This window comes from Rissa tridactyla, chromosome 11 (assembly GCF_028500815.1).
Source record: "Rissa tridactyla isolate bRisTri1 chromosome 11, bRisTri1.patW.cur.20221130, whole genome shotgun sequence".
In the NCBI taxonomy this organism is placed as follows: Eukaryota; Metazoa; Chordata; class Aves; order Charadriiformes; family Laridae; genus Rissa; species Rissa tridactyla.
This window is the reverse complement of record NC_071476.1, coordinates 8,743,478-8,769,898: the sequence shown is the minus strand read 5'-3', so window position 1 is coordinate 8,769,898 and position 26,421 is coordinate 8,743,478. Positions and strand designations below refer to the sequence as shown.

The following is a 26,421-nucleotide window of genomic DNA, read 5'->3' as shown; positions in this document are numbered from 1 at the left end:
GTGCTCAGATGACGAGACCAACTTTCATTGTTTTACCAAGAAACCATCAGCACCCAGAAATGGGCCAAAGCCACACAGATGCCCCCAAACCATCAGGATACAATTTTTCATGCAGGCTGCTCCAGAGAAGCAAACTGTCGCCTCCTCAAGGAAATGTAACCGACTGGATTAAAATTGCTTCCCAGCGGTTTCTCCCAGCCTGCCAGGGCACAGCCCAGAGCCTCCCAGCGGGAGGAAAGCACATGCCAAAGTGCCGATGGATCACGCTACCGAGTTAGTGCTGGAGCTGCTACTTGAGGTACCCGTTTAGTGAAGTGGAAAAGGTTCTTCTGTTGCTTATGAGAAGGGTCAAACCAGCCTGGCACCAGGACAAGGAGAAATTGCCATACCTGGGCTATCAACTGACTGGGATCACAGCGCACCCATTTCCATAGGAAGACACTCGCAGGTGTGTCTTTACAAGGAAATTCAAATTTGAGAGCAGTGTTACTGATTGATTTTTTTTTTTTAATTTTCTTTTTTTTTATTTAAAGGAAAAGCAGTATCACTGCCAACCTTTTTCTCTCGAAGTGTTAATTCTGGGAAAGGGCTCGTAGCAAGGGGCACTTGTTCTGCTGGCTCTTAAAACAGAAGAACGAAAAGAGGACAAATTTTACAGGAATTCCCCAGCCCAAAAAGCTCCAGCTCCCCCGTGGCAGTACGGTTTGTTGTGGATCTCTCCCGATGAAGGCTATCCTGGCTCTGATGCTGCTGCTCATGATCTTAAAGGTCCCTTCCAACCTAGACGATTCTATGATTCTACGCTCTGCTTTGACGCCGTTATCACTGCAGCTGATAATGATGCTCAACCTGCTGCGGGCAGGACATGGGGGAAGGATCCATGACCTTCATGCTGCTTCCAGGCACCTCACAGCGATTTGAGCAGAGGCACTGAATTTGCATTAAAAAAAAAAAAAGTCAGAGTAAGTAAATGAGTCTCAAAGCATCTGAGAAATCTTCCCAAAAAAGTCTGGAGAGCTGTGTCAAGGTGTGGGAGCCAGATCTGTGGCTGGTATAGCCGGAGGGCACAATTTTGAATTTCCAAACCAGCACTGAGCACATTCTCTCCACCGATGTGCAACCCGCCGGCTGCCGATGCAGAGAAATTCATGCAGTGTCGCGGGAACACGGCTACGTGTGGAATTGCGGGGGCTGAGCGTGCGCATTTGTCTAGACGCAACTGAAATAACTGGAGCACTTTCTGCGTCGTTGGCATGTGTTTACAACGGGCATCGGATCGTGGAGCTTTTCTTGAGGTCTGGATCCACGTGTGCACCCAGCTGTGAAAATAAGCACCTTGAAATGAAACCTGCCTGGCTGAGCCAGAGCCCACAAGCCCGTCTGTACAAGACATTAGGGCAGCAGCAGTTGTGGTCAGCAAAGATGTCAGCCCCAGCTTCGCCTCTGAGCTTCGGAGAAGGACGAATGTGAGACCAAAACAGCTCCTGTGCACCCTGTTCCCACGCAAGTGTTTGGGGCTGAAGTACTCAAAGGCACTTGGAACACCAAATGCGGATTTTCAGTAAAATACACTGTGTTCAAAATGTCCTGCTTTAGCGCAATAAATGCATGCAATAATTACTTTTGTTTGGGCCTTTATTCCGTTGTTTGCGAGGCTCAGTGGAAGCGATGTCGGCAAAGCCGGCAGGGCAGAGGGCTCGGCACCCGCAGCGAGGGGCTGCCGGCGATGCAGCCTTGCAAACCGCTCTGAAACTGGGAGAATTAAGCAAATTTTTCTGTGCTGAGACTGATTCACAAAACACCAGTGCCCCTTCCTGATCTGAGGAAGCCAGAATGAAGTTCTGGCTGATTTATAATTTGCTGAGGCCGTTGCATCCATCGTTAAGTGTAACGATGTGGCAAAGCTCCCGCCAGCATCCCTGCGGCAGGGTACCCGCAGGGAAAGCTCCTCCCGTCGGCTTTCGATCGAATTAAAGCAATCTGCTTAAAAACACGCTGGAGAGAGAGAGAGAGAGGCTGGCTCTGTAATCTTTATTCGAGCTGAGCTACACCTTTTGGAAAAAAACCCTTTGAGGGTAATGACGAGGGACAGTGCAGTGACAGGACACGCGCCGCAGGGATGGGGCTCTGGGCTGTGCTTTGTGTCCTTGGAGGCTTCAACCTGCGCGTTTGTTGTTTAACAAACACCGTATTTTGGCGTACGAACAGACACAAAATCCAAAAATTGTATTACGGTGCGGATTCTCAGCTCCGAGGAGAAAAGAGGGTGAAAAAGCAAATGCGGGCGGTGTGGAGGTGCCGACGGGTGACGCGCCGTGGGCGCAGTGCCCCACGCTGGGGTGACACGTTGGGGCTTTGCCATCTCCCTGTCCCCATCTTCAGGTCACCTCTGCTCCGCCGCTGACAGTATTAATGACTTCCCTTAATTGCGGTCTCGTGGGGTCGTCTTGTAGCCTCATTTCTACCATGTATTACCTGTTTTCTGTATTGTTTGGGTTATCCAGCGCGCTGTCTAAGTAAGAGTTTAACAGCCTTTTAAATGAGGTCTGTGGGTGTTCAGGATCGTTTTTAGTCAAAATCTGTATGAAATAAATCCTACCTGGAGAGGCTGGGAAGAACGGGGCAGGGCTGGTGGCCATGCTCACCAAGCGGCTCTGCCTGAGTAATCTCATAAATTATATTTGGGCTATTTTTGGTGGAAACTTGTTCAGAGTCCCCAGTAGAAATGTTCATGTTATACCATGTTTCCAGTATCATTTTCTTAAATTTTGAGGGTTGCAATAAGTGGTTTTGATGCACGTTTACTCCACAGTAATGACTACAAAAATTACATAGATTTTAAAATTCAAAAAGAGAAATTAATATTGTAACCATTTCCTGGTTTTTTTTGTTTGTTTTGTTGTTTTTTTGTTTTTTTTTTTTGTTAAGCTTTTGGAAATTACCTGCTGTCTCGTCTTTTAAAATCGCTCTTTGTTTCCTTTCAGGGAACCCCAAAGGTGCTATGCTGACTCACGGGAACGTGGTTGCTGATTTTTCAGGCTTTCTGAAAGTGACGGAGGTGAATACCCTGATTTAGAAAATGTTTCCATGTGCGGAGTGTGGGGGTTAAGCTGTGTCCCTGCAGGGGCTGGAAATGTGCTCCTGCAGAAGGAGGTGAAATGTCTCTTAGAGGGCCAAATCCGTGGAAATGGGAGCAGGTCTGAGCTTACAGCACTGGAGGGCATTAAATCCCCTTTCCAGCCCTGGCTCCCTGGCTCTGTAGGGCTTAAAGTGCTTCTGAGAAGCAACACTGGCTCCTGTAAATCGATTAATTAATTATTTTCAAATAATTAGGAGAGCAAACAAGCCCTGTGTATTTACAACTGGTGCTTCAAGAAGAGCACACGGTCCACTCCTAAGGGTGCCCACACAATGTCATCTTCGTTTTTTTTTAAAGCTTTCTGCATATGAAGTGTGTATATATGAGAACATGTAAGTTTTTATGAGAATGGTTAATGTCATTGATATTAAAGTATATCTCGGTTTCCATTATACATTTTTTTAAAAAAGCGTAGTGCTGGCCAAGTACCCGTATAATATGTTTCACGCAATGTGTAATCTTGTGTTTAGAAACAATGTAGGAAGCAGAATTGCTGTCGCACAACGTATTAAGGGTTATATGCAGTATGTACCTAACAAATATAAAGAATTTTTTTTTTTTTTTTGGTAGTAAACAGGCAATTCTATAAAGTAGTGATGTACATATGGGATGAACAATTTGTTACCTTACAGCCCTTGCTGGTCTTATCATTGGTGCTGCAAATACTGCAGTTTTATTATCTTAATCCTTGAACTTTCTGAGATTTCCAGGCTGCTGTTACAAAGAAAATTGGACACGTGTATTGTTGGGATTTCTCACATCACGTGTCCAAGCATTTGCAGGGTTGTGACTCCAGTAATTTGCGGTATGAAATGTCAAACCCAGCGGTTCGCTGCAGCCAGCCCTTGGGCTCCGCAGCGCAGAGCTTTCGCTGGGTTTGGAGGCAGCGAGCTGCTGAGGTGAAAGCTAATGCGTGGCTACGGCTGAGTTTCAAAGGGCAGGAACGTTTATTTTGGAAGAGAACTAATTTAGAGGGAGCTGAGGGAACTTGGCATCTTCCAGGACCGGGCCGCGGAAATGGATTTAGTGTTCGCTGACGGCAATGGGACTCTTTGGTTAATCTCTGTGGTATCAGATTGAGACCTAAGTCTGGTGTAAGTGGCGGTAAATTCAAGAGCTTCAGTCACCAGAGATTGTTGGCGAGAGTGTAAATGCCAGTGGCCGATCCGCACGATTTGGGCAATGTCTAATGACATTTCATAGTAATGAAAACAAGCAAAATGCAAAATACTTGAAGGTAGTATCAATTCATAAAATAAAAATACCTAAAGCTGAGAAGTACCATAGGTTTGCTGTTTATGTGCCAGTTTTGCTTAGTTCAGTGATTTTTATAAATGGAACAATTTTAAGTGAACCTAGAGCTTTATTATAAGGTTGATCCCAAATGCCAAGAAGCAGTTTTCATTTTTACATTTAACTGGACAAGTGTGCCAACTGTGAAATTCAATGTCGTCATTTTGGTCTGATTTAAAACCAAATCTTTTATTGTCTGGTCACTTTTAGCAGCGCAAACAAAAAGCAGCATAGCTAGTGATGCTAATGGTTTTACATTACTGTGCTTGCAGAAAATGAGGCCAATTTGAAACAACGTATAAATAGGTCTACAGGCCCTAATGCCTTAATTCAGAGTGGCACATAAAATATTGTGCAAAGGGATGCTGAAAACCCTGCGTTGTCAATCCTGTTTGACTTCCCTAGGTAGCGGTTGGGAGGGCATACCCAAATCTGACTTGCGCAGATTTAACTCCAATAAAATATTCCCCGAGGAAGAAACTCCCGTGCCTCCATCCACCACTGCATCCCAGGGCACAGACTATCGATTCTGTCACAGCAGCAGAGATGCAAAGTGGGTATAAACTGCTAATACTGGGAGCTAATAGATTTTATACCACTGGCTTTGGTGCAAGTTATTGGGTAATCAAGCTTTCAGGTTTTTTAATCCATAATATTATGACAAGCCTTACCCTTGGAAATGCAGGTAGAAAGGCTGATTTTCTTTTGGGGCATGGGTCAGGTAAGGCTCTCCGGGCCTTTGTTTACCCCAGCCTGTGAGACAGAATTAAAACCTTGGCACACCGAAGATTTTGGTCATTTTAATTTTTTGCGTAATCTGTCCAGCCTTCTTTTTCCCCACTGCACCTGTCTGTGGGGCAGTGATAATGCCCTTAAAATCACATTTTAATCACTTGAAATGATGAGAAACACTAACAGAAATCATTAGGTTTTGCAGCTGGAAAAAAAAAATCATAAATTTTTCTGATACATTCTGGTTCAAATCGATGATTAACCTCAGGAAAAGAAAAAACCTGTAGCTTTGGCTGTAGTAACACTGCGAATCTCTGATGGGCTCTGTGGGATGTGGAAAGCTGATGTGGCTGTAGAGCCCCGCTGATCTCCAGGAGGCTCCTGCAGGTCTGCACGTCCTGGGCTCAGTGTCTCGTGGTAGAAAGCAATGGATAAAAACTGGGTCCATTGTCAGGGTGAGCCTCTGTTTCCAGCGTGGCTACGATACGCCTTCTGCCATGGAGAGCCCTCTCCGTTGCCCTCTGTGTACATCTCCATGCTCTCTACTCCTCCTGCTAACCGAGCTTCATTGCCGCTGTGGCTTAACGCTTCACCTTGTATGCTGCTCCCTTCCTCTCTCGACAATCTTTACCCTTTTGCTCCTCTGGTGCCATTTTTCTTTTTATTGTTTTATGACTTTCTTGTTGTCTTCCTGTCAGTGTTTCTTTCCTTTCTGTCTCCCATGCCCTTCACCTGCAGAAAGTGATCTTTCCGAGACAGGACGATGTGCTCATCTCCTTCCTGCCTCTGGCTCACATGTTTGAAAGAGTTATACAGGTAAGAAACCTGCCTGAACTGACGAGGCCTCGTGGGGCTCCTTGTGTTTTCTTCCAGAGTCAGTGGTCTCCTACTTGTGCGGATGTACACATTTCCTATTTGCCTTTAGCACACATGTTTGAGAGAATGGTACAGGTAAGGTCCTAGTGTCAGTGGAAAACATCTTTTTCCACGCCAAACAAACAAACAAAAAAATACTAAATAACCAGCGATATCTTGTAGCACTAAAAAAACTTGTACTCCAGAAGCGCCACGTGCATAACACCAGGGCCCAGACGCTGGTCTCGGTGACATGGTCATGAGTCCAGAGCCATTCCAGGAGACTTTCCCAAGCTCTCCAGCTTACACCGGTGGCTCTGAGATTGGAAAATGGCCCTTTGTCAACAAGCAGGAGCTGCTACCTGCACCATTTTGGAGGCAGCTTCTCAAATCACTCTAGGATGAGGTGTCATGGGAGTAAAAGGATTTTTCGTGCCGTTTTCTACATCAGCTAAAATCCTTTTATTGCATAAATAATCAGATCTGCAAAAAAAAAAACAAGCCAACAACTTGCAGATACTGAAAAAGAGGAAACTAAGATCATGGTGTGACACACGTGATCCTCCTGGCAGGGCAGCGTACGGTGGGCATTAACTGGAAGCCAGCATCCCCTGGAAATAATGGCAAATAGAAGTGTTAACTCGTGCCAGCCCGCAGAACTGACATTTCATGTCTCTTTTCTGAAAAGACAGGTGATAATTTGTGCCGCAATCAGCGTGTTAGGCAAGTCAGCGAGACGATCACACCACTTCTCCCAGCCTGAGAAGCTGCAAACTAAAAACTGATCCAATATGCAAAGATTGGATCTGGATTCAGTTGCAGCTCTGTACTTCCACAGGGAGGACTGTTTCAGGCTGAAGACATACTTTTGAGTCAGACAAGCATTTGAATATAAGCCTCCCGCTTCTGAGTAACATCTGTGCCAGAAATAATATATTCTGCCCTGTTAAAAAAACAACTTGGAAATTGGAAGTGAAAGTCCATGAACGATTTGGAGAATTACAGCCCAGCCTATCTTCACTTGTAAGTCTCATTTTAAAAGGCAAGCTGGGCAGTGTGGCATCATTATTCAGGTAAACTGCTTTGCCAGCAAACAAGAATGTAATTATTAAAAAAAGTTTAATTTAATAATTAAAAAAAATATTTAAAAAATTATTAAAAAGTCATCTGATGGGGGGGCAAAAGTTAAAAACATTTGAAATATGTACATCTGAACCAAAGGATGTACAGGTTAATCCCCTCTACTAAGAAAAAAAAAAGATCATTAATATAAAGATTTTTTCAAAAAGGGTAAAAAGTCATTTTCAAAAGCATGCTGAAGAGCAAGCACTGTGTCAGCTTCCCTTGCTTTAGACAACATTATTGGTTCCTGGAACTTACAGTTAAAATTAAACAGATACCTTCTTCAAAGATAAAGATTTCTAATAGTTATTTATAATTCCCAATAAGACCACTGATTATATTTTCCTTTTTACGTTTTTTTTTTAAGTCATGTGCATGTGCAGTGTAAAACTGAGATTTGGCAGCGTGGTGTTCATTAAACCCACATCACATGCATAAAATTCCTGTGGTTTCAGTTGATGGAGAGACAAGCTCTAACTGGTTGACAGAGCAGTGAGAGCACTCTGGTTAGCATTACAGATTATTCAGGAGTAGCACAAGGAGACGTAGGTGTCTTTTAAAGAATTTTTAACTGTTTTAGTTATTTGCGGAGAAAAGTTGACACAAAGGGAGCTGACATTTTCCACCTGCCCCTTGCAGAGCTCAGACAGCTCAGGAAAGCTGAGGATGCCTCCTCCTGCTTGTGCTCCAAAAGCAGGGAAGGGATGCTGGTCTCGAATTCAGGAGCACAAGCGATAAAATACCAGTTTTACCCAGTTAGCAACTAGTCCTCTGACTACCAGAGCTGCCGCTTCAGCTGCCAGTTGGCTCATCGCAGGCAGCCTGCCCGGCCCAGTCCCGCACTCCCAGCTCCATTCTGATCTGATTAAAGTCACCTCTTTTCCTTCCAAGTACAAAACTTCTGGATCTGTAGTTTCCATACGAGCAAAGCACCTTTTATGAAGTGGGCTTCTATTTCTGGGATACAGGATCAGGCACTGTATTGCTAACGTAGTCTGTATTGTTGTATTTAAACAAAACTAAAGTATTAACACCTAAAAATCGGCTGACCCTCAGTATGTTTTACAGTGTTTCTTAATACTCATTTCTTTATTGACAACAGTTCCTTGTGCTGTGAGCTGCTGTGGTAGGTCTGGGCTTCAGAGGAGAAGTTCAGATCCAGAATCTGACCGTAACTGACTTCTCCATCCCCGTATGCAGGGGACGAGGGGAAATCCCTTCTAAAAGCTTTGTTCTTCCAGGAACAGTGGCAAATTTGGTGGATGCTGAATTGCCAGTACTGAAAAGTGCCCAGAACTATCCATCTATTTCTGTTCAGTGCAAAATTTACGTATATTTATATATATTTCTAAAGCCCCGTTTTTGCCTTACTGAGAGCAGACTTTCAGGAAAGGCACTTCTGCGCGTGGGAGGGATGCTCTGCCACGGGAATTCAAAGGGACGGGGTTACATGTGCTCCTTTTTCTTCCCATCAGTCTGTCGTGTATTGCCATGGCGGGCGAATTGGGTTCTTTCAAGGAGATATTCGTCTCTTGTCTGATGACATGAAAGCATTGCGTCCAACCATCTTCCCGGTCGTGCCGCGGCTGTTAAACAGGATGTATGATAAGGTGAGTTTAATTTTGCCCTTTTTTTTGTAATAATGAAGTTTCTGTCCCTTTAGTACTTATCTGAAAGAATTCCCGTAGTGGCGGGGATTTCCTGAGCAGGGGGTACTGTTTCTGCCTCACTGCAAACGCATTCTTACCCTGCGTAACTGATGCAGCCGCTCCAATCTGTAAGTCTGTATTATGTTGATTTACACAGACTGCAGGCATGGCTATTGCACGTTACTATGAAATCCCTCTGTATTAGGCTCTTCCCCTGTTCTCACTGAGGTTTCCAGTGACATTTCCAGAGACGAGGGATTTTTTCATCACAGCAACACCAGGCAAACCTGGAAGCCTTTTTGTGCCCTTCAACCAGTTTTGGAACTTGAATCTCTCTTTCTGGTGGCAATGATGGCTGAAAATCAGGAACTGCAAAAAGACTGTGAGGATTTAGGCGGTGTAAACGTGAGGTTGGCTTTTGGATCTAGAAATCTTTAAAACTAAGAGATGGTCTTGAAAAGGTATTTAAGCCAGACACGTCTGGTCATCATGGTAAATCTGTTTGAGCAGCTGGGAATATTTATTCCTCAGAAGACTTATCCTCTAAAGATGAGCTTAAGCACAAGCTACTGATTTAATTTTTTCCCAAGGTCGGGACTGTTGGCTCAGGGGTTCTGGTGCCTCGTTAGAGGGACGGGCACTGGGGGCTTCTCGTTTGAAGAGATGTAGCTCACGCTGGTGTCTGATTACGCTCAGGTAAATACAGCCCCCAGCGCCGATACCTGCTCTACCTGCCAAGTATCCAAGTTGCTCATTCCTAGTTGCTCAGATTTCATTATTTCACTGAATCCTATCATAGAAATCATATAGAAATAGCAGTTGTGTAAATCTAGGCAAAGCCCGCCCCATCATCCTCTCTCCTTTTCTCCCCCAAAGGAACAGGATGTACAATAGCAAATAGAGCGAAACAAGCCACTCCTTGGTTTTAATCCAATAAAAAAGCCATGGTGTAGTCTTATTTAACTCTATTGCTAATGTAACCGTGCCCTACCTGGCACGGGCAGCATGTAAAGCTGTAATTGTGGGCACAGCAGGCGATGTTTCCTCTCTCCCTGCGCTCCCGCAGATCTTCAGCCAGGCAGACACGTCCCTCAAGCGCTGGATCCTGGAATTTGCTGCAAGACGGAAAAAGGCTGAAGTTCGAAACGGGATCATTAGAAATGACAGCTTGTGGGATAAACTTTTCTTTAATAAAATACAGGTAAGGAATTTCAGAAAGGAGTCTAAAGTCAAAGGACTGTCATTTCTTCTACCAATGACTGATCTTCCTTGAAGTCAGCGTGGTCCGTTTGCCTGTTGATGAACTGCAGGCAACCGCTACTCACTAGCAAATGGCAGACGGATAAATTGAATAGAAAAAGGAAATGGAACGCAGTTAGTTATTGAATGACCTTTTGCATTAACTTTTGCCACATTTATTTTTATTTATGTATTTATTTTTTAAGCACCGTGCATAAGATGTCAAAATTTCAGCTTCTGTTAGGGATAGTTTTCCAGAGGGGAAGGGAGAAGGCAGACTAAGATGGCTTTTACCACATCCCCCCTTCAGGAGCACCGAGAAATATTTGGGTGCCGTACTTTGGACTGGGACCCGCCGTGGCTCTGTCCGTGTCCCATGGGGAAAGTGTTTCTCCTTGCTCACACTCAGCACCAGGCAGGAGAGGGGATCCCCTCGGAGCCACGCCGCTCTCCTCCCACCACAGATGGCATTCAGGAAGGTGCTCAGGAAAAGAGGAGTATGAGCAAAGAGACATCGCAGTAAAGTTTTCTGCAAATTCGCTATAGATATGATTTGGTTTAGGGTTGGTCTTCAGTTGGGCATATTCAAAACCACTTTTTTTTTCCTAGGAGAACAAGAATAAGGGTGTAGAGAAAAATGCAATGGTTTAACATTAAATGATTTTTAACACAAAATGGTTTAACAAGAGGGGAAAGAAATGAGAATGCCCTGCTGTGTGCCACACATCTCAGTAAAAAATGATTAAATTGGTTTAAACGAGGTTTTTTGGGCTCTGTACTACTCCAGGAGCCTCTGATTACTTCATTTTTTTTTTTTAATTGGATAACTTATATGGAGCCATGCCACTTTATTTTTAACTAGAGAAACTGACTGTCCTTTTTGTCTGCGGATTAGTTGTCCTCGGATTGCGAAGAGAGGCGAGTTCACAGGACGCTGAGGGGAGCGCAGACACGAGGCGAGACAGGCTGCATATTGATTCGGGATCTGGCGAGACTGGCAGACTCAGTCGGGAGCTGTTTTCTTTTGTGCTGGGCTCTCTTTTTACTTGTGGAATAAGAAAAAGGAAAGGAAGAAGGGGGGAAAAAAGAAGTAAGACGCGACACAGGAATTGATGTAATGCCCTCCACAAATATTTGAAGGTCATCTGCCTTAAAAAAGGGACAGCATTGTTTTAGATGGCTTGGGAAGCCAATTCATTAAAAATGATGAGGTGCAAATAAAAAAAGGAGGGGGGAAGAGTCTGGGTTTTTTACCCACTGGTTCCCGGAGCCGCTGCGTGTCCTGCAGGCCAGGGCTGGCTCCCTGCAGGTCAGCCCCGTGCCCAGGCGGCAGGAGGTGAGACCGAGCCGCTCTTCCTGCCCCTTGTGTGACTCCTGCCCCCTGACAACCAATGGTTTTTTCCTTTGGACACTAATTCTACCCGCAAGGGACACAGTTATTAAGATTTAGCTGGGGTTTTATTCCTAAAGAGAGATTCAGGGCCAGTTTGTATTTCTGCATCTATTCTAGAGAGAACATTTTAGAATCATGTAGAACCATGGAATTGCCTGGGTTGGAAGGGACCTTTCAGATCATCGAGTCCAACCATTAACCTAACTCTGACAAAAACCATCACTAAACCACGTCCCTCAGCACCACGTCTGCCCGGCTTTTAAATACCTCCAGGGATGGTGCCTCAACTGCACCAGTTCCAATGCTTAATAACCCTTTCAGTGTAAAAATCTTTCCTAATATCCATCCTAAACCTCCCCTGGTGCACCTTGAGGCTGTTTCCTCTTGTCCTGTTGCCTGTTCCTTGGGAGAAGAGACTGACCCCCCCTGGCTACACCCTCCTTTCAGGGAGATGTAGAGAGCGAGAAGGTCTCCCCTCGGCCTCCTTTTCTCCAGGCTGAACACCCCCAGCTCCCTCAGTCGCTCCTCACAAGACTTGAGGGTGCTCCAGACCCCTCACCAGCTCCGTTGCCCTTCTCTGGACACGCTCCAGCACCTCAAGGTCTTTCTTGGGGTGAGGGGCCCAAACCTGGACACAGCACTCGAGGTGGGGCCTCCCCAGTGCCCAGTACAGGGGGACGGTCACTGCCCCGGTCCTGCTGGCCACACTCTTGCTGTCACAGGCCGGGATGCTGGTGGTTGCCTTGGCCACCTGGGCACACTGCTGGCTCATGTTTAGCCGGCTGTCGACCAACATCCCCAGGCCCTTCACTGCCAGGCAGCTCTCCAGCCACTCTGCCCCAAGCCTGTATCGCTGCATGGGGTTGCTGGGACCCAAGTGCAGGACCTGGTACAATTTGTTTAAGTTCTGTATCAGCAACACTGACCGACACTGCCGGTTTGGCCACCAATAGTAATTTGTGATGTTTTCTTTTGTTTTCTCGTGCTTGCAACCAGGCAAGTCTCGGTGGGTGCGTTCGCATGATAGTGACAGGCGCTGCCCCTGCGTCTCCCACCGTCCTGGGCTTCCTCCGTGCCGCCCTCGGATGCCAGGTGAGCTGATGGAGATGTTCGTTACTGTCAGCTGGGAAACGCACTGCACTGAAGCAAGGTGATCGGTTGGGACCTTAGAACTGCATCTGGGGACAGCTTTCCTATTCCTAGCATGGCTCCAACTGGTGTCCCCACAGCTCTGCTCCCGTGGCCCTGGGCTGGACTGGGAGCCACTGGTGGCCCTGGGAAGGGAGCAGCAGGCGGGCACTGCTTGCGCTGCAGGCAGCTGCCAAAAAAATTCATAGACTCATCCCATCTGTCTCTCAGCACTTAATCGAGTATGTGCAATTAAATGCACTTGTGCATGTGCTAGGCACTTTGTTACAAGAGTTTTATTCTATATATAGATAGAGAAAGATAATCTTCAGATGGCAATTTAACCCACTGAAGATGTCTACTCCGTTATTTCCCTTTGACTGGGAAGCCCAGGGCAACTAAAAGGCTTCACTCAAGAGCCTAAAATTAGTCAAAAAAAATTAAAAGGTGTATTTACAAAACATCCCACAAAGAAATATCTTCTTTTCCCCACTAATAAGTTCCTCTCATAGAGTAACATTCTTCCTGACTCAAAAGCTAAGTGCTTGAACTTGTCTTCTTACTATTTTCGGCTCTACAGAGCCATGGTAACTCATAGGGTTGTAAATGACATCTTGTATACAGTGATAGCCAGGGGAAGTGTCCCTGTGGTAAATGTGCGCCTGTGTGTCACAGCTGGCAGGATCAGCTCACCAGACGGTGCAACAGAGGGCAATTCTTCTAATTTTATTCTTTAATAGTGAAATTATCTACGCTGCTTTAAAGATACCTGTTTCTTTGTCAGGTTTATGAAGGTTATGGCCAAACAGAATGCACAGCTGGATGCACCTTTACCACCCCAGGTGACTGGACATCAGGTAAGAATTTTCTTCCACCGCTTGTAGAATGCACATTTCTTTTGAAAATTCCGGACTGTAACATCGCAGGGTGTTAGGCAGCATTCACCACCGTGTGGATAATCTTCAGCAAATGTGGTGTTCTTGAAAGTGTCACTAGTCCAGAATAAATACACAGGGATCGGACGTTGGGCATGTTTGCCTGGGGAGGTTTGGAATTGTCCCATAAGCTGTTAGTTACAATAGTACACCTTTGCGCTCCTGGCCTGTGAGTCCTCTCTAGAGCATTGGAGCTGAATTTAAAAGAACATTTGTTAGAATGGAATGCTGGAACAAAGAAAAGATTAATACATTCATGTACTTAGTGAGCAAACCCAGGCTTCGAATACAGATCCACCACTACTCAATACTTTATGTATCTCAGGCTTTCAAAACTTCTGAGTCTTGTCAAAATCAGATAAAAATTAGCACTAAGTAAGATTCAGATAATACATACAAGTATTGCGGCTTAATTTCTTCTTAATATAATTCATCAGTATTTATAAAAATTTTCTGAAATGGGTATCATACCCATTTAAATGAACACTAGTAGGAAACCTGGACATTGGATATCAATGGCTCTGGCTAGTTAAACATTTCCTTCTTTCCAACCCAGATTTTCCATGGCTGGAGAAGAACACAGACTTTCTTCTCCCAGCACAAGTGCCCACCATTTTGGTTTTCTTCAAACCAAAACCACTCCCTTGCAGATACCGGTGTGTGCTGGGGCTCGCTGCCCACCGGCCCCTGCCTTGGCTAGCACTGGGCAAAGCAGCACTTGCGCGCCAACACTGCATCCTCATCCTTGGTGCTCTTCCATCTGGCTCCTTGGCAAAACAAGACATGAGCCCGCAAGAGATACAGCGCACGAAGGGCTGTGACGCAGAGTTCTTCTTCCACTTCATCTTTCCTAGTGGCTATTTTTTGGGGGAAGAGGCTTGCTTTGCCCAGCGCTGTGCTTGTTGGCCGTTGCAGGTGTTGTCCTCACTTCATCTTTGGAGAATCTGTAGGGGTGGGGGAAGCATCCTCAGCGTAATTCACTGCAGTTGGAATTCCCAGGGGATTATAGCCAAATAGGAAGTTCAAGTATTTGGTCTTAATAGTGCAAAACCTTAAATAAGGAAATTATTTCTGCACAGAGACACAGCTCCTGCAAGAACATCCAGGGTATCTACAACTGTGCAAGCAACTAATCATAAAATGCTAAGTATTGTTTATAGGAGAGATGACAAGTGACTTGATAACTTTGATTTCCAGGTCATGTAGGAGCCCCTTTGCCCTGTAACTTAATCAGATTGAAGGATGTGGAAGAGCTGAATTATTTTGCTTCCAAAGGAGAAGGAGAGGTAGCAAATCACATTTTTATATCAAATTCTCACTAGTTAACAGTGTATTAAATAGTTATGTAGTTGTAGAAGCATTTTACCTTTGTAAGGTGCATGGTTGCAGATGTGTTACATTTTACAATAAGGAAAGGAAAACATCAATGCAGCAATAAAGCAGCAAAGCACTAATTAAAAAGGGGCTGCGGCAGCACTTCCAGCCAATGCCAAGCCTAAAATTCTTTTAAAAGCTAAGACTAAATTAATTAGTTCAGCTAAGAAGAGCTGAATTGCTGTGAATTCTACATTGCTGATGTTTCTATATTGCACAGAAATGAAACTTATTGAAATAACTTTTTTTAAACTGCAAATTGAATGCTAACCAACTTCAAATGAATCAGTTTTGCAATTCCTACTTCATACTTACATTAGTTTGAAAAAAATCCATCAGTAATTTTATAACAAAATATATTTTAGTTTCACGAAGCACAGGCATTAAGTCAACCTTTAAAATATTTCAATTTTAGTGAATTACGATTTATCTCGTAAGTATTATAGCAGAATAATAAAATAATTTCTCAGCAACTCTGACTGTTTTGCAGATATGCGTGAAAGGACCCAATGTTTTCAAAGGTTATCTGAAAGATGAAGAGAAGACAACCGAAGCGCTGGACCGGGAGGGCTGGCTTCACACTGGAGACATTGGGAAATGGTTACCTGTGCGTACTGATCAGATACTTAGTTCTGATGGCAACTGTATGATCCCATGTAAATTTTCAAGTACCAAACTTAAATCTCCAAGCAGATCTCTCTTTACAAAGGACTGAGTAGTTACAGAATAAGCTTGATATGTCAGTGAAGCATTTTGTGGCAATTTAAAGAGCTCTGTTAAAAGCAGATTGCTTACTGAGTCTCTATGGTTAAATAACTTCTCTGGGAACTCTCATTTCTTTCCCCTAACAGAATGGGACTCTTAAAATTATTGATCGGAAAAAGCATATATTTAAACTTGCTCAGGGAGAATATATTGCACCGGAGAAGATAGAGAATATCTATATCCGCAGTGACCCTGTTGCCCAGATCTACGTCCATGGAGACAGCCTGCAGGTAAAAACTAAGTTTTCAGAAAATCTTTACTCTTTGTAAATAGAAGACGGAGAGCTGGGCATGAAGAGGGGAAAGTGTGCATGGATCACGCATCAGTTTTTGCCCCGATGTCTATTTCCTGCTCCAGAGCCGGCTGCCCGGCGCACAGCAGCTGAGCTGCTGGTGTGACCTGAAGCAGCTTTGGAGGATGCTGTGGCCAAAGGTCAAGAACAACATTTAATTTGCTTTGGTCTCACCCTTTGGGTCTCTAACGCTCTCCTTTGCCCACGCTGCCTGTGGTAAGCCAGACGCAGGCAGAGCCACTGCTGTTCCATGACCGCTGCCTACACATTTTGCCCAATCTTGTCCTGTTTATTCACATATTTATACAAACGCATACGGCTTCTGAAACCACTGAAATTCATCCCTCTACATTCGTTGGCCACAAACATGAGGCTTCCCTTGGCATCGGAGTTTGCCTGAGACTTGCAGGCCTGTGAACTGTATGCGTAAGTGATACGGGGTGTGTTCAGCTCTGGCTTATGCCTGTGAAAAAAGTTAGTAAATTAATATCCAAGCAGAACACAAACCCAACTGAAGGTGTTGAAATTGTTGTCACAGAGGTACAGTCACAGAGAGCCATTTTATCTGAGGAAAAGGCACAGGCACCAAAATTTACTTCGCTATGACATGTTAGTAAATTATTGACATAATTAAACAAGTGACAAACGTGTAGCAAATTCAATGGGCTTCAACGTAGGGCTTCACGTATTGAATTCAATGTAGGGTCTTAAATGTGGTTCAGCTTTTGCCTGCAACTCTCCTTCTCCCTCACCTCCAGGCCTTTCTGGTGGGGATTGTGGTGCCCGATTCCGAAGTTATGCCAGGCTGGGCAAAGAAAAGAGGGTTTGATGGAACGTATGCAGAACTCTGTAAAAATAAGGTTTGTCTTTCTATTTATTTGCAGTACAGACACTTTTTCACTGTAGCGTAACCTAGATAGAGTAGGTATCTATTATTAATGATCTCGGTGACAAGAAATATTTCCTCGCTGAAAATTAAGCAGGGTTGATGTGGATACAGTGATGTGCGCTGACTGTACAGACCTCTGCAATCCCCTGTGGGGGGGGACCAAGGGTCTGTCTTGCAGAGGACACCAGGATGGTGTAGGAGAGGTTGTGTTTGCTTAGATAGCTTAAATAAGGATCCCTTGTTTATGCACACTCATTAATACTGAGTAACTGCATGGGATCCCATCAATGAACACTGATGCCACTGAATCATCCCACTGGCATCTGTGGGAAAGGATTCTGCATCCAAGTCTGGCAAATGGTTGAAGGATGGCAAATTTAAGCATCTGTGCCATATATGTTTGAAAATATAACCTTACTTTTCATCCCGAGGAAACAGTTAACATCACCACACTTAATGTCTGTACATTTCTTTAATAGAATATTTGCTAATTATGTATTAACTATCAATAGTATTAAGTATCAATAGTATCAATTATGTATTAACTATCAATAACTTGAATGTTACTCAGAAACATGTTTTCTTGATGAACAATGATGTTAATTGCATGTAAGGTTGACTGATATTTCATGAAGAATTATGTGCTTTTACGTGCTTTAACCCAGGAACTGCAGCAAGCGATAATGGAAGACATGGTACGGTTAGGTAAAGAGAGTGGACTTCATTCCTTTGAGCAGGTAAAATGAAACAATTAATACATTATTCAATGCGGTCAGGCAGGCAATTTGTCCATTTGTATTGAATTGGGGATTTGTCAGCATTTGTTCTCTTACTGCATATCCTTGTTGCAGCTGCACACGGTGTTTTCTGAGAGCGAGCTTTATTGCTGGCAAATTGCATTTGTTCCTTTGAAAAATATATAAGCTGTGCTTCTACCTTACACTCATGCTTGAAATTTGAATTAAATTTAGTGAAAATTTGGGGGGCAGAGGTAAAAATCTAATCCAAGGACAGGGATAATCTCTCCAGTCTGACAACCAGGGCTCAAGATAAATATCCATAGGACTCTGATGCTTCTGCCACTGAGAGCACTGTTAAGAAACTGGGTCACTAATTACTTTTCTTATAAATGACCTAGGAAATGCTGCCGGTTTATGTATTTTCAACCTGTGCACCAATTCTTTTCTGGTGGTTGTGTAAATATTTCTGCAACAGAGCTACAAACACTTCAGAAGGAGAACTCTGAAATCAACCGTGGATTACATAGCATTAAAAACACAGTAAAAAAAAATCCACCACATTTTAAAATGTTCAATGCTTATTTCTCTTAAAATAATGAACACCTTAATCATTACATATAATTAGCAAGGGCTTTTTTGCTTTTGTTTAGGCTGTTTCTGGGTAGTAATTCTATTGAGTAATTCACTGTATCCGAGTGCAGCAGAGGCACCATTAAACATAAACTTGTTATTCTTCACTTCTCAGTTACATATGCAAATGAAATGATAGTAAAAAGAAATGAATTTTGAAATGAAATTCAAGATAAAGCACGGTTTGCAATGCACATGATCATCTGGGGTAATAAGTCTGGTTTGCTCCAGCCGTACTCTTCACAGTATGAAATAATCCTCAAGTAATCTAGTCTACCAGCAGTTTGCAATTAATAAAGTAGTGAGGAAAGCCTTGGCATTTTTCTAAAAGTTAAGAAGAAATATTTTGCATTTCAAAACTGAAGGGCTTAAAAATCGACATCTCTGTTGCAATACGTAATCTTAAAACTGAACTTTGAGCCAGATATTACGGCTAATGCTGGGATGGGATGGGATGGGATGGGATGGGATGGGAGCCCCGTTATGTGGAAGAGCTGCTCTTTATCATCCCCGTCCTTATCTGCAGTGCCAGCGGCCAGAGCTTGGACCTCGGGCTGGGAAGTGACAACTCTGCCTTCTGTAACCAACAGCCCAGGGCGCAGGCTCTGGGAGCCGTGCAGTGAGGGAGGGAAGCATTAATAGCACAAACACCGGTTTTTGGGAAGGATGTCACTGGGGGAGGAACTGGCCCACAATGCTTGCAAATGAAAAATGAATCACATATCTAATGGGAATTTAAAAATTGATTCTCAATCTATATTCCTGCAACTCCCAGTCTAACAAAATGCAAACTGGTCTGGTTTGGGGAACCACAAAAGCAGCAGATGGGTGGGGAATTTTGTCTTAAATGAGTGGACTGTGACCAGTAACGCAGCAGTTTTCTGCTTTCTCCCGCACCAGCACTCCCATAAATGCACGGGGAGGAAAAGCTGGCTCCCATCTGCGCTGCCAGGCTCCCTGCTGTGCTCAGAGGCACCGCCGCTAACAAGGGCAGCCTTGTAAAATCCTGTTTGCCTAGGATGAATGGTTTTACATCATTTTAATTACCTAGTAAAATGCCGTCAATTCATCTTCTTTAAAGATGCTCATCATGTACACTCCTTGTACCTGCAAAGCTTCATGATAATTTTGCCAGACCACATCCGTGCTGCTTGCTTTCTTTTGCAGTTGGGTTAAGCCGATGTTTTTCAGCATGGCTCCCTGCCCTCCCTCCCTTCCTCGCTCTTCTAGCCCTTACCGTGTGAAACCCTGCAGTTCCAGTGTCACATATGGTGACGCTGTCTCTTGCGCACTGCCTGGCTGCTCTTTGCCCTTGGTTTCATGCGGAAGAGAGATTTCCGTGCTCATTCTCCCTTCCGCGCTGGCTTTTGGGGTGGAGGGATTTAGTGTCACCTTGGAAAAGTTGGGAAGGTGAGGAAAACCCTGGGGACCATGGGCTCAAGGCACAGCCAGAGGTAATGCAGCAGGGCTGGCGTGAGAAGTTGCGCTTCTTGAGTGGGATGCCTGTAACTTTTGCTAAAATATATCCCTTTTTTATTCTAGGTCAAAGCCATTTACATTCACTCTGATATGTTCTCAGTACAAAACGGTTTGTTGACACCAACATTAAAGGCTAAGAGACCAGAACTAAGAGATTACTTCAAAAAACAAATAGAAGAGCTATATTCAAGCATCTCCATCTGAAATTGAAGGAAGCATCTTCTGAATAATGGACTTCGTAGCAATATTAGAATAATACTCAAAAGTACAGAGCCAGAATGACACAGCTGAAATGGATACGCATCTGAATCTTACATTTGAGCCTTTCATTGTTCTAGGACTTCACCACTAACCATAATTTTCCTCCTTTTTTCCATCAGGTGTGATACAATTTATTTTTTACTCTATGTACACAGTAGGGTACTACTAAGAATTATGCTAAATTGCCACAAAATATACAGAAATTTCAATCTATGACCAAGTAAATTATGGAAACTTACCTTATTAATAACTACAAACATTTCTAATTAAAATAGGGAAAGTTTCAGGTATCTCTGTTAGTATTTGATTGTATATAACCTAATACATTAGAAACTACAATTGTGGATAATTCAATAATGTGGTCTACCTCAAAACAATCAGTGATTGATGGTGAAAGTGTTTTCCCTGATCTGGAACTTCAAGCTGGATATCAGTTTATATATTAAGTGATAGTTTTTATATTTTCCAGGACATAAATTACATTGATTTGATTTAATCATTAATGACCCAACTAACAACCAGAAAGAAATAGGAATGAATCTCCCATTATTTGTACTTAATAGACCTATTAGTATATTACATCTAATGGATTAATATTACCTTGAGATTACAAGAACAGGTTAGGAAGTGATAGGATAGAATTCCCTCTATTTCCTTTTCATCTGAACTCAATTTATACATGGCATGCTGATTTTGCATTAGGGCCTCCTTCAGCACAGTACATTCACGGACATCTGAACTACTCAAACCACGAAGGTTGCAAAAGCATCACTGGCTCTGTGGCGGCTTCCTGTGGGAGGTCACGTTAACCCATATGCTCCCGGTCCCTAATTTATTACTTTACATGCTGCTAATACTGCGTAGTCCAGTTGGACTAACTTCCTGTCAGAAACAGTGCTAAAGAAACGGAGCACAAGGTGTACGCTGCACTTCTGAATGGGGCTTAGCAAAACAAATTGGGTTTTTTGGGAGAAAGGCCAGCCTGAGATGCAGTGGTGGAGGGCATCCTTTGGCTGGCCGCGGAAGAAGAAGAAATACTGCTCCAAAAGGCCCCAGGGATGGGCGAAAGGCTGTGTTAGCCAGTGCTCTTGGAAGGTGTTGTGGTGCGGTAAAACGTTGGCTGTGGTTACAGAAAGGCCTGCTAAGAAGAACATCTCTCTGTTCAGACGTCTGGAAGCCCCTGTTCCCACTGTCATCAATTCCAGTGGCCTCTCTGGAATAAAGAGCAAGGAGTCGGGATGAAACCTGGGCTTTCGCAACCAGCTGCAGCCGTTGGGAAGGGAATAAGTCCCATGTGCAACAGGAATGGACTCTAGAGCTCTCTCCTGATACAAAGCATGGTACAAAACAATGAGAAAACTGTAACGTCAAGTCGCTTGAGTACGTGGACTGTCAGTGGCTTCCTTCTGCTAAACAGGGTCCTAAATATATATGTGTATTTTACTAGCTGCTGTTTGTTGCACCAGTGCATACTAGCATGGAGCCGTGCCTGCTGGATCTTCTTTGCTAGGACAGTGAAAGCACACTATTTTCTCTCTCAAACTGAAATCCACTGTAGACTTTTCAAGCAAAAAGTTAAAATTTTTAATTTAAATGATCTCTTATTTTTCTTCTGAAATTCCATTGCATGCTTCAAAATGAAATAAAATGAATTAATGAGTTAGTGTTACATGAAGACTGATTTATTGCAGTAATTTCAGAACAAAACGATACAAAGGAAGCCGTATCAGCTAACTTAACCACTCATATAAAGAACACAGCGCTTTGATTTATCAAATGTGGATGGATTTGTCTGAATCCCTTTTTTGCGCTCGATTCCTCATTCAATTCCAGTGCAATGACTCATATCAGTCCAAAGCAAATAAGAAATACCGCTGCTGTGATCTGATGGCATTGTACATGCATTTGTCAGCAATGTACACAGCAACAATATCCCTGGGGAATTTGCATCTGCCACGTCTACAGGGGATTGGAATTACTATATAAAATCTGGCTCTTTAGGTCAAGTCATAAAGGATTTTCATCTCTGCGGAGTCTAGTTCATCTCCTTTTTGTATCAGCCAAAAGACAGTCATTACATACGCATACTTCAAAGCAATGAAGAATTAGTTCAATTTCCTGTTTTAACGCGACATACTTTAAAAATAATAATTAAAAAAACCCCAACTAGTTATCTAAATAAATACAGAAAAACTAGTTTCCACTGAACTTTTTCTGCCACATGAGTTTAATTTGCTTTTCTCCTAAAATGATTTCAGTTTACTAGACTTTTCTAGACAACTACACTCTGACTTTGTTTAAGCACAGAAGATCCTGAAATGAGTTCGTTTATGGCTTAGATGGCTGTTATTTTTATGTATATAATGCTGAAAAGAATATCTGTATTCTTCTTTTAGTATTTGATGCAAAATGTCAGATGCATTAGAGCCAAAGATATGAACACCAAAAGAATAAAAAAGAAAAAATACAGACTTGGCCACACTTGGATGATGCAAAATTTGGGAGAAACTGTGTTGCCACACTGAAAGTGTGAATACTTTCAGAACTTGTGAAAAGCTGTATAAATAAACTAAAAGCTCTCTTCAGTTCTTTCTTGTGTAATCAGATTTTCCTTTGCAGATCACTCTCACCATAATCATAACAATGTTTTAAGAGATTAAAACTTGAACACATGTGTAATGTGTGAGCCAGGCACAAACAGGCTTCTCTTCAAATTCCAGGAACATTTGTCTTGCATTGGGCTTTCTTACAGTGAAATACTTGCTGTGAACCCCAAGGAAAAATCCCCAGGGCTGTCCAATAACCATTTTTTTCCCCCTCAAGATAATTAATTACAAAATTAATTTCTAACTTTCACCTTGAAAGAGTTGAGACTCAAGCGCTCTTGCATAAGTGGCAATGTGAGCTACCCTTCTCTGTAAAGAGCCCGATTCTTGATGGCTTCAGGATGACTGGTTTTAACTAATCACTGTCATCTGGGGGTTCATTCCGCAATCAATGAATGACAAAATACAGGAAGCCCACTGAAATGAGCACGGCTCTAGTCTGCCATCGCAGGTGGGCTCAGCGCTAGTCAGTCCGGCTCCCGCGACGGGGCTGTCACTCGGTGTCGCCGAAGGATGAGTACTGTATTCTCGGATGTTTTAAATGTGAGAGGTTCTTCCTGGGCCTAGTGCTTTGCCTGTGAAATCCCAGGGACACTGTCTCCAGTGCTCGTATATAAAAAACAGAATAAAATAACATGTTTCCAGGAAGAGAATATTGCTTAGTTATGTATTTTATATGTTCTTTGCTCAATATATTGCACAGACAAAATACTGTTCTGCCACAGAAAGGGTCCAAGACATCCACAGGTGTGAGCAGAACTCATACCTGCCAGTCTTAACCCCAAATTGGCAGGAAATACACAGCGTTGCTCTGTCCTGAAAGGCACATTTGCAGGTTAAAGTAGTTGATGCGCATCAGGTAAGAGAGAGACGGTGAATTGTTCATTGATGAAACGTACTATTTTGCAATCTGTCCTCACTGTTAGTAAGTATAATCAGCATCAGTAAAGTCCAGTGTCATTTTTACCATGAATATGAAATTCTTGCATATAACAGAAAATAATCTGACTTAATCTTCTGGAATGAAACAAATTAACTGTAGATTTTTTTTATTATTATTTTCCATGTGTTAAAAGCACAAACTGGTGATCTATATGTAAATAAACTGCTACAAGATGAATGTAAACTGGGAAAGAATATACTATTTTTGCATGGTAACAGATTACTTAAAGACCTCTTGATGCCTTACAGAAAATTTGGAGAAGCATTTTATTTAGAGGCAATTCTATCTGCGTACTTTTTGTGTCTTTAGCTCACTTTGGTTTTTTCTGGGGGAAAAAAAAAGATCTCAGATCTTTGTTTCCTTTTGGAATTAACATTCTTCAGTACTTTGCACATTCAATGATTTGTACACCATCTTTACTCCTGTTAAATGATGAAGCTGAGGCTGTTCTTTTTGGAGGAGAAATCTGGATGCTTGTAGTCTGGGAGGGAAACAGTTTTAGATCCCTGGAATTGTTCCAAAATAAAATGTTTTCTGAGGCATCTAGAGCCCCTTTAAGCCCTTCACTTCATTTCAGCTTTTTGTTAGGTATTTTAGCAAAGTACAAGCAGCGAACAAATGAGGCATTTTCCTAAGTGTTGCCTATTCTATTTTCAACTGGAAGTGGAGGGGTTAAAATATATACATTTGTGTAAAAAAAAAATCTTAACTGTAACTAAAGATTTTTCAGTTTTGGTATATTAGCATGTATATCAAAAAGTCATCTATGGAAACTTTTGTAAAGAATTGAATTGTCACATTTCTCAAAACTGTTCATAAGATTTTCTCGTGGACTGACAATAAAAGCTCTTTTATAAAATCTGTTGTTACTCCAGCACTCTGTCCTCACAATCGGTATAAAGTCATTCAGAATGTATGCCTATACTAAACATGTTGTGAAAAATAATAAATACATAAAATAAAATAACGACCAAAGGAATATTGGAACCTGAGATTGATTTTAGCAATCTTCCATGAAAAAATTGTTGCAAAGTTCTCTGAAGATGCAGCAGTCTTTCTGTAATGGTTTCATTTTTTATTTTAAATCAATAATAATATAACCAAATGTATATGCTTGTTTCATATGAATTGACAATTAGGAATGCATAGTATTTTTTCAGACTATGTGTCTAAAACAATAAAATTTAAAAGTGTTCAGTCTCTATTCCAGTTTTTGCGTGCACCTGCATCTCTCCCTTCACTTGGAAATCCAGTAACGCCAAAGAATTATCTCAAATTTTTCATGTTAATGAAGCAATGAGACTCCTCTGCTCTATAAACTGAAACATGGGGTCTGATCAGTAAAATGAATATAACGTACATAATTTTGACTGCAAGATGCAGTATTATAAACCCAAATCTCTCAGTGTATTTATTAGGCAAAACCAGTGTCAGGGAGCAGCACCATCGGGCACCAGCACCTTGCAAGGGCCAGCAGCAGGGCAACAAGAGCGGGACCAGGCAGGATAATTCATGATACACTTTAATTTTGCATCAGGAACCAGTGGCTGGTGCTCGGCTCAAGGGAAACAGCCATCCCTGATACTGCCTGCCATCATCTTCCAAGTTGCTCTGATCCCAGCCTGCCCAAGGGCCCTGGGCCTGGTGGCTTGTGCCCGGCCTGGGGCACTGCTCCCCCCTCATTCTCCCCTCACTCTCTGTTTCAGTCAGGTTCATAACCACCCTCGTCAAGTTTGCCAACGACACGAAGCTTAGTGGTGACACGCCTGAGGGATGGGATGCCATCCAGGACGACCTGGACAGGCTGGAGAAGCATGCTCCTGTGAACCTCATGAGGTTCAACAAGGCCAGGTTCAGGGTCCTGCACCTGGGTTGGGGCAACCCTGGTATCGATACAGGCTGGGGATGAAGGGATGGAGAGCAGCCCTGCTGAGAAGGACTTGGGGGTCATTTGATGAGAAGCTCAACACAAGCCGGCAACGTGCGCTGGCAGCCCAGAAACCCCCCGCAGCCTGGGCTGCATCCCCAGCAGCGTGGGCAGCAGGGCGAGGGGGGGATTCTGCCCCTCTGCTCCGCTCTGGGGAGACCCCCCTGCAGTGCTGCCTCCAGCTCTGGGGCACCAACAGCAGAAGGACACGGAGCTGTTGGAGCGGGGCCAGAGGAGGCCCCGGAGATGCTGGGAGGGCTGGAGCCCCTCTGCTGTGAGGACAGGCTGGGAGAGCTGGGGGGGTTCAGCCTGGAGAAGAGAAGGCTCCGGGGAGACCTTGGAGCCCCTTCCAGTCCCTCAAGGGGCTCCAGGAGAGCTGGGGAGGGACTCTGGATCAGGGAGGGGAGCCATAGGAGGAGGGGGAACAGTTTGACACTGAAAGAGGGGAGATTTAGATGAGATCTCAGGAAGAAATTGTTTGCTGTGAGGGTGGTGAGCCCCTGGCCCAGGTTGCCCAGAGAAGCTGTGGCTGCCCCATCCCTGGAGGTGTTCAAGGCCAGGTTGGACGGGGCTTGGAGCAACCTGGTGTGGTGGGAGGTGTCCCTGCCCAGGGCAGGGGGTGGCACTGGGTGAGCTTTGAGGTCCCTTCCAACCCAAAAGACTCCATGATTCTATGATTAATTTTCACTTTTTCAGCAGAAAACTCCTGAGGCTAGACGCCTGCTGATAACGCGCCGGGGAAAAGCACCTCTCCCCCTTTCTCCGCCTCCACCGCTTCACTGCCTCCCCTCAGAGAGCCGCCCGCCGCCGGGCCGCGACCCGCCCATCCCCCCGGCCCGAGGGCGGTGGGCGGTGGCACCTCCTCCTTCTCAGGCAGGGCCGGGCCCCGCCCCGCGCCCGCCTCAGCGCTGCCGCGGGGCGGTGGCGCCCCCTGCTGGCGGCCGTTGGCGCCGCCGCGCCGCGCATGCGTGCGGGGGGCGCTTGGGGTTGGCCAGGGGCGGCTGCGCGGCTCCTGAGGGGGCGGTTATTT

General features: G+C 43.9%; 1 protein-coding gene across 3 annotated transcripts in view; it reads left to right on the top strand.

The window, feature by feature from the left end:
• Nucleotides 1-24,323, top strand: part of ACSL6 (acyl-CoA synthetase long chain family member 6) — a 46,866-nt gene extending 22,543 nt beyond the window's left edge. The window contains exons 10-21 of one of the 3 annotated variants that reach the window (XM_054217214.1): nucleotides 2,985-3,058; nucleotides 5,903-6,115; nucleotides 8,617-8,751; nucleotides 9,857-9,991; nucleotides 12,419-12,514; nucleotides 13,335-13,407; nucleotides 14,683-14,771; nucleotides 15,350-15,466; nucleotides 15,711-15,854; nucleotides 16,675-16,776; nucleotides 17,471-17,542; nucleotides 19,718-24,323. In XM_054217214.1, the coding sequence (XP_054073189.1) occupies nucleotides 2,985-3,058; nucleotides 5,903-6,115; nucleotides 8,617-8,751; nucleotides 9,857-9,991; nucleotides 12,419-12,514; nucleotides 13,335-13,407; nucleotides 14,683-14,771; nucleotides 15,350-15,466; nucleotides 15,711-15,854; nucleotides 16,675-16,776; nucleotides 17,471-17,542; nucleotides 19,718-19,858 (1,391 nt within the window). In that variant the 3' untranslated portion in view covers nucleotides 19,859-24,323. The remainder of the gene's footprint in view (nucleotides 1-2,984; nucleotides 3,059-5,902; nucleotides 6,116-8,616; nucleotides 8,752-9,856; nucleotides 9,992-12,418; nucleotides 12,515-13,334; nucleotides 13,408-14,682; nucleotides 14,772-15,349; nucleotides 15,467-15,710; nucleotides 15,855-16,674; nucleotides 16,777-17,470; nucleotides 17,543-19,717) is intronic. The other 2 variants (XM_054217216.1, XM_054217215.1) reach the window with 2 other exon arrangements.
• The last annotated feature ends 2,098 nt before the right edge of the window (nucleotides 24,324-26,421 follow it).